General features: G+C 43.0%; 1 protein-coding gene and 1 long non-coding RNA gene across 2 annotated transcripts; one reads left to right on the forward strand and one right to left on the reverse strand.

Annotated features, from left to right (window-relative positions):
- Positions 1-1,893: 1,893 nt before the first annotated feature.
- LOC115759123 lies at positions 1,894-5,185 on the reverse strand. The gene is made up of 2 exons (XR_004017499.1): positions 4,023-5,185; positions 1,894-2,485 (listed from the first exon to the last, which is right to left on the reverse strand). It is a non-coding gene; the product is annotated as an uncharacterized LOC115759123 (long non-coding RNA).
- A 204-nt stretch (positions 5,186-5,389) lies between these two features.
- On the forward strand, positions 5,390-6,275 carry LOC115758931 (C-type lectin 37Db-like). The gene is made up of 2 exons (XM_030699731.1): positions 5,390-5,477; positions 5,540-6,275. Exons 1-2 carry the CDS (start codon positions 5,418-5,420, stop codon positions 6,158-6,160), a joined length of 681 nt encoding a protein of 226 aa, XP_030555591.1. The 5' UTR covers positions 5,390-5,417; the 3' UTR covers positions 6,161-6,275.
- Positions 6,276-8,052: the final 1,777 nt, after the last annotated feature.

Consider the following 8,052-nt stretch of genomic DNA (forward strand, 5'->3'; position numbering starts at 1 on the left):
AACAAATGAGCTTTACTTGTATAATCAGCAATATACATTGTTAATATATGAATTTATATTTAGTCATATAATAGGTAATATTTTTTTACTTACATTATATGAACCGATTCATATATATTCATTAGAATCAGTTTTATTTAAGCACAACTGTACTGAATATGAACTAATTGCAGCTATATAAATAATTAAAAACAGTTTAAAATTCTTGACAAATCAGGTATCGATGATAATCATTGGGTATTTAGAAGGTAGTACTCAAATTGAATTGAAAAGGCAACATCCCATATAATTTGTTAATGCGAGCGGCGATTTCCGAGCGACTTTGCATAGTTGCCACAATTTGTGGCGCAGAAATCAAAACGATTTCTCAAATGTCCGAACTGCAATTTGATGTACAAGTTCTTGGATTTATCCATTTGTTGTTTTATTTTTATTTTTATTTGTTTGGTTATTTTTTTGCATGTTTCATATGGGACTAGAACTAATTGCGTGTTCACTGCGAAATCGTTTCAATTTATCGCCTCGGGTTGATTTTATGCCTCAGATTCACATACATATTAATGAAGCCGCCGTCGACCGATTGCCAACTGTGTGAGTGAAGAGAGGCTTCTACTGGCCAAGTGGATCTGCCCGGTTGGCTGGCTGGCTGGCTGGCTGACTCGCCCGGCTCGCCCGGCACTGATGGACCTGACTGGGAATGGGACTGGGAGTGGGACTGGGGGCAGCAGCTCGGCGTTGATTTATACGCTTCAATCCCACATTTTTATTTCTTTGGCTGCCATTTAGCTAAAATATTTCATATCTGCGCCATCGCGCAGCGTTCGCCCAGCTTCGGGCTGGATACCGAGCTGGTGCCTGGTGCCTGGTGCCTGGACAGCCGCTGCCCCGTAATTATGCGATTTGTTATTCGAGATTTGAGGCGATTGTGACTGTGAATCATGTGCGCCGGGCAGACGGCGGCAGAGCGCAGATGATTTAAAATGCGATTTCAATTCTGGCATTTCTGATTCGCAATTCGCAGACTGCGTTGGACCTGTACAGATCCCCGGAGCGGGTCGGGGCACAGGTGGACCTGCCCATGCATCGAATGCTGATCCTGTACTCAGCCAGGAGGCGAGGCCGAGCCATTGCATGTGCAACACACAGACACCAAGACAGACAACAACTCGAACTCAGAATCGGACTCAGACTAAGGCTCAGCCTCAGATTCGCATTCGCATTCGCTGACTGAGTGACGTACTGAGGCCTGACTGATATGGGAGGGAACCTGTAGCTGTGCCCCCAAGATCTGCGGCAGCAACAGCAACAGCAGCAAAAGCTCAACATGCGCAATCTCTGTCCGCATCCTCGGGCACCGAGAGAAATTCTACTAAAAATTAGCATTATAAGGTAAAGTGATGTATATATATATAAAGAGAGGGATGGAGAGAGAGAAAGAGAGGGAGAAAGAGACCCGGAGACCAAAAGACAAAGTAACGGAGAGAATATTCAAGATAAAATTAGATGACTTTCACAGCTTGTAAAGATGACTCCTAAAAGCAATGCATGAATTTGTGAGAATCGCAAAGAAAGGCCACTTATTAAAATACGCAAAAATGTGCAAAATAACACATATACATATGTATAGACCGATGAACATTGCTAAATCGATTGCGCTATTGATGCTGACGAAGAACATATGTTCTTTATTAGATCCGGGATGTCTTCTTCTGCCTGTTACCAATACAAAACTATTAAAGCCTTTTTTTAACAATTTTTATCGCGTTCGGAGCAACAGTTACTAACAAAATTTGTGGAGTGAGAAATCTAATATAAGTAATTAAGAAATATTCTTCTTAGATCTTAAAAGTCTCTCCTTTTCTTGTTTTCTTCTTAGTTAATAAAACGCAGCTATTACAAAATATTTGTATTTTTTGCAGTGTATTTGCGCTGTTGCTGTTAGTGTTCGCTGCGCTTGATTGCATTGCATGAGGCCCTCGTCATTTGGCATCGTCGTCCATCTTGGCACAACGTCAGAATGTGCGATTCGTTAGCTTTGGCGGTTGCTGGGGCATAAATCACTCCTTGGTCTGGGCCTGATCGCTTAGCGATCCTCCTTCAACTTCACCTCTAAGCAGCTCCAGCTCCCACTGCTGCTGCTGCTGCTCCAGCTCCTCCTTCTTCGTCTGCTGTTGCCGCAACTTTTTTGCTTGCTGCGTTTCGTTGATTAATAATTAATTTGCGTCTTCTTGCCTGCGGTCGTCGTCGTCGTCGTTGCCGTTGCCGCTGCGGCTCACCTGACGACCTGACTCCTTTATAATGAACGGTTTGTGTGTGTGCCAGGACATTCGTCGTACATCATCGAAATGCGCACCCAGTGCCCATACGCCAAACGTCTCTGGCTGATTGCTTTGGCTCACAGGTTGCCGGGGCTCCTCCTTAGCTTAATGCATAAATTCTTTTGGCCAGGCCTCCTCCTAACCGGTATTTAATACAGCAACAACGGCTACAACAACAACAACAACAACAGCTCAGGCATAAATTAAGCGAAAGGTGTTTATACATTCGATAATAAATCAATTAACAAATTTGTAATTATTATGTTCATAAATCTCAGCTTGAAGGCCGCATCAATGGCTTAAATCCACGATTAAAATATTTTGATAGTCACACCCCAAAAATAACAAAGCGGAGCAGGCTTCATCAGCCAGCTAAGACATGAATTGGGCAGCGATCTCTAGTTAGTTTTAGATGTTCATCTTGTCGCTGTCTTTCCTGAGATGGGCTTACAAATTTCGCTATAAATCAAGTCAGAAGTTCGGCCTCCGTTTAACTATGCGAATATGCGAAGTGAATTTGTGGTTTTCTTTAAATCTAAACTATTAGACCTTCCACTCATTTTCCACACAATAAAGTGAATTTAGTACGAACTATGTGCTTCTCTTCATAGCTGAACTTTTTTTCACGTCTTTTCCACCCCACCATGTGAATATCTTCATATAAACAAAGCAAAAACAAAGTCTCTAATTATTCGACAAATTCATTAAGAGTATCGCAAAAGAAACAAAAAAATATTACATTCTACAGTTTTTGCGTGGCTAATATCGTTGTTTTCTATAAAATTCCTTCTCTTCCAATTTTTGTTTGACTTGGTTTTTTTTGCTATTTCATTCAATTTGCGCATCAAGTTTGAGTTGCATTTTTTTTTTTTTTTTGTGTTTGCGTTCGCGCCCTTTTAATGGCCAGAGCAGAGGCTGTTAACCAGATGTGTTGCCCGGATCTCTCACGCAGGGGCCACTTCATGGACGGCGCCAGGCGGCGTCGTCATCAACAAGAATATCGTCAAATTTGAGGGCCTGTGCCTGGGCCCATTTAAAATCACTTTGCGGCAACGCCACGCCCCCGTCCTCGCCAGCGCCGTGTTATGCATAAATAAACGCCGTGACCCCGGCGCCTACACACTCGCTTCCCACCCCGCCTGCCCCCCTCCGTGGCCTGGGCCCCGTTCGTGGCTGAGCGGGCTTCGGCGTCATTTGCTTATCCTTTTGACTCTCGACGTAGCCGTCATCGTGATTGATGGCAGCTTGGCCTGGCCCTAGGCCTGTAATATGGCCAGTTTCGGCAACTCTTGGCCCCAAAAGTTATGACGTGTTAATCATGGCGCATAAACACACCAAATTGTGGGCGTCACCTGCTCCGTGCCACGATGACGGATGTGCCCCGGCGAATGTGTGAAAGAGCGGCCATTAGCAAAGTGCCAACGGCCATGCCACCGAAATGGAAGATTATCTCATTATTGGGACACATAAGAAACTGAGCACCAATTTACAGAAATTAACGAAGAAATATAACACCAGAGTCAAAGTTCTCTAGTCGTAAGTGACTGACTAGGACATACCCTGCACCCCAAGAAGAACTAAATTTATGTTATGGAAACACTTCGGTGCTTATAGTCCGATCTGTATCAATTTAGTAGGGCATAAATATTGCGAATCTGTTGAAACCGCCAAATTCTTAAATCTTTTAAGTTATGCTTAACAAACCTTGTTTCTAGCTTTTGTAGCAGGAGAGATGGACTTAGCTGGATCGTCTAACTGAACATGAGTATATACACTCAATGGGCTCGAAGATGCTTTCTATTGACTGTAACATACATTTGCACAAAGACGTTGTAATCTCTAAACTCATTTGAAGGGTATAAAAATAAGTATGAAGTGTGCAGTTAGATGTGATCGAACGTGTCGGTTATTTTGTGTACAGATATAACATACAACCAACAAATATTAAGCACCTCCATTAATTTGTTAAGAACTGCCTAGCAGAGTTCATTCCCTGTGACTATAAGTTCAAGAAATAAGAGTTTTTACCCATATATATATTCCAAGCTCCAAGTCTCTATACGTTTTCAAGCAGACTCGTTTTCAATTGTTAAACGAAGTATATATTACGATTGAGAGTCAAACTGACTATATATACACATATATTTGCCCTGCAACAAAATGCGTTATTTCCAAGTCGATGTTGCGCTTTGCAAATATTTACCAAATTGAAGAAAAAACCTGCCTGCATATCACATGCCCTGAAGGACTCGAAGAAAATAAGTTTCTTTGTGGGCAAATATGGTAAATTGCAGTGTGATTGCATAGTGATGCCCAAGGATAATTCGGCGTGCATCGAACTAATGCAATTTTCTCAACAATTACCATAAAGGAGCCGAGTACAAATCACAAGGACTTCTGTTGCGAAATTAAACCAAAAACCAAATCTGCGACGTTGTCTGTGTTTTTTCAATTCGAATTCAATTTCGATGCGCTTGGCAATTCCCATTGCAAATGGCAAAGGATCTACATGCCCCCAAACACCCTCGATTTGCCAACATTGCAACTACACTGAGCAGCAGGATGAGGATGAAAGTATGGCAATGCCTAATGCAGCAGTGGCTGCTCCAGCCCCAGTTTCAGCTCTTTGAATGGACCAAGGCGCTGCGGCCAAATGTAGGGTGCAGCAAAAGGCATCGTCGAGTAAATCTAATTTCGCTGGACAAGTGACTGGCATTGATTGCCGATATTTTGAAGCCAGCTACAAGTTGTATGATGGGTGAAGTGCCAGGGATCGCCTCGAGTTAAGCTTTTAGCTGATGTACAACATATTCCGGCAAATTTTTAGAATTGTTAGCAAATCTTTGACAGTTGGGAAAACTTGGCTTACAAACCGAACGACAATCTTTCGGACTAGCTACTAGCTACTTTCTCTAATGCATTAAAGTTTTTTAAGCTTCAATGCTATGGATTCGGTTAAAAGATCTGCATGAAATTAAAATTAAAGGCACGTGAAAATTTGACTGCAACTAATGACAATTTCCGCATTAACCATATAAAAAAGCAGCTTTTTAAACGGCATACTTTAGTTAGTTGCTGATTCTGCAATAGTAAATCGTAATGAAAGTAATATTTATATTTCTGCTTATCTCCATTCCCGCACGTCAAGTGAGCTGTGAAGTGAGTTCATCTATCCAATCTCTTTGGATTGTACTATTTAAATCGTGTGCATCGTCTTACAGGATTCCAAGGAGCTGTTGCAGTACAAGACGCGCAGTGTTGATAAATGCCTAAGAGCCGGCGCAGTGTTGATAGAGCGCATGATTAAAATGCAGACCGATTTTAATGAGCTGCAGTCAAGCCAGAATACAAATGCCCAAGATAAGATGGCGAATATTACAGCACTGATAAACGACAAGTTCGATGGCATCGATAAGAGGTTCAATTTCAAGAATCTACCAAAAACTCCATTCGAGAAAATTGGTGCTAAGTACTATTATATTGAGGTAGAAACCAGGGCTAACTGGTTCGAAGCTGCGCATAAATGTCGCCAATTAGGTGGACACTTAATCAATTTAAAGAACGACAGGGAATATGATAATATAAGCAAGCATTTAGTGAACTCTAATCTGACTGCTTCCGAAGCCAATAGTTTCTGGCTGGACATGAATGATCTCAGTGTTGAGGACCAATTCCTATCGCTGACTACGGGCCTGAACGTGACATTCGCCCACTGGGAGGCGAATCAACCGGATGACTTTGACAACGAAGATTGCGTGGAACTAAGGAACAAACAGAATAGATTTGTTATGAATGATGCCAGCTGCGAGACTAAGAAATATTTCATATGCCAGAAGGAATAAGTCATATTAAAATCTACTAGTTGTCGACTTTGTTCCTCATTGTTGTGGAACACTTGAAATAAATTAATAATATATGCAAGCTGATTTTAGTTTAGTAAAGCATATTTTCAAATAATATAATGTATAATGCTGATTTTTGGAAATTTTTTTTTAATATTTAGTTAGCTGGTTCTAGCTCCTCGGAACGAAATACCTAGTAAATGGACGTGATTAGGAGATAAATAAAAAATGGCAAAATATTCTGTTTACAAAACAAGATATTTTCATCAAACTCAACATTCTCTTTAGGGTAAACATATCTTAAGTTCAAGCCCAATTTGAAATAGTAATTATACTACAACCCGGCTTGGATTAGTCCAGATCCAAATCCAAATCCATTTACGCACGAGTTCCCTTCAATAACTAATTGGTTCGTACAAGATGAGATCTACACTCTTATATCAATTAGTGATATATCTAAGAGTCATAAGAGAAGTAATGAGCGCTTTGTTAGTCAAGTTAATTGAATATATTCAGGTCACATTTAAGGCAACTAAACTGTGCCCAGGCAGATAAGTTAGTTACTTTAATCCGTAGGCCCCACGCACTTCTGTGTTTAGTTTTAATCGGGATCCACGTAACCAGCCATAGATATTTGCCATTTCAATTTCAACTGCATTTCGTTTGGCATCGTTGTGCCATCAACTACTCTGATTAGTCGTCCTGGCTGGGTAGGCATCATTTCATAGCCGATTGGACAACGGCCATTCGCTGGTGAAGCCCAACTGGATGCGGATTGGATTTGTTCAGCTGCTGCTGCTGCTGCCACTGCGTGTGGTGTGGAATGTGCGTCTGTGTTTTTAGAAAATAAAATTGCATTTTCATGAACCTTTGGCCAGGAATTTATCTGGTGCACAGATTTTCCCAGCCCGTCCTTCGTCCCGCTCCAGGCACAGGCCTCTCCAAATAGGCACGCACGTAGCATAAAGCGCATAAATAGCTAGCACAGGCCGAACAGCGCCCACAACCAGTGCTCCAACTCCTCTCACCCCTCACATACTCCTGGCCTGGTGGCATCAGCAATTGTCCCAGCTATGGCCAGGACATGCGTGCATATTTACGAGTCGGCTGTGGCGGCATCAGCTGCACCAAAAACTCGATTGCCTCGTCCTGTGCCTCGTCCGCCTGCCTCCTCCTCATGCGCATCCTCATCCTCCAGTGCACTGGAGCACTACGCTGTGGTTGTCGAGAGTAACTGGGAGGGTCTGTGGGGCTGTTGGCGTCACAAAATAATTACCAAAGCTGGGCCTCGCTTCGGTCGCTCGCTCGGTGATTGAGTTGGCAAAACGTTGCACTCGATTTGATTTTTTTGGATTGGGGTTTGGGGTTTGGGGCCTTGGGTCTGGTATATAAGCGCCAGCCCTAGCTGGAATTTATGCGTGTGCCATTGGGCCCAAAGTTTGTCGGTTTTTAAGCTAATTTGGTGAGCATCCTGGCTGGCCGGCTGGCTGGCTAACTGCACTGCACTGCATTGCTGGACGTGGAGCATTTGAGTGAGTGAGCAAGATTTAGTGGCACACATAAATGCCAAAACCGAAATGCTCCAACAGCAAATCACGGCCAGAATGACACGCCCACCTCGATTGCAGTGCGCTCGGTTTGCAGATTTTTGGCACAACCGTGCAGACAGACAGGCCGGGCTGCGCCGGGATGGGAGAACGGGACAGTTGTTGGGCAGCTGAGCTGAGAGCGATTAGGTCTGGTCGGTGCGAGCGCAGTGCAGTGCAGCAGGGAACCTCATGATTTGCCCATAAATGCAACAACAACAACAACAACAATGGCTATGCGGAGGGTAGGGCACGAGCATGACATGTTTGTGCACCAGACAAGCAAATGCGGGCAAATTTGAATAA

This window comes from Drosophila novamexicana, unplaced genomic scaffold (assembly GCF_003285875.2).
Source record: "Drosophila novamexicana strain 15010-1031.04,08,12 unplaced genomic scaffold, DnovRS2.1 tig00000193-arrow-pilon, whole genome shotgun sequence".
NCBI lineage: Eukaryota > Metazoa > Arthropoda > Insecta > Diptera > Drosophilidae > Drosophila > Drosophila novamexicana.

Bases quoted from the DNA above. Each gene is read 5' to 3' on its own strand.
- LOC115758931 (XM_030699731.1), top strand. From the start codon at position 5,418: ATGAAAGTAATATTTATATTTCTGCTTATCTCCATTCCCGCACGTCAA. The intron at 5,478-5,539 runs GTGAGTTCATCT...ATCGTCTTACAG, and splicing joins CACGTCAAGTGAGCTGTGAA to GATTCCAAGGAGCTGTTGCA.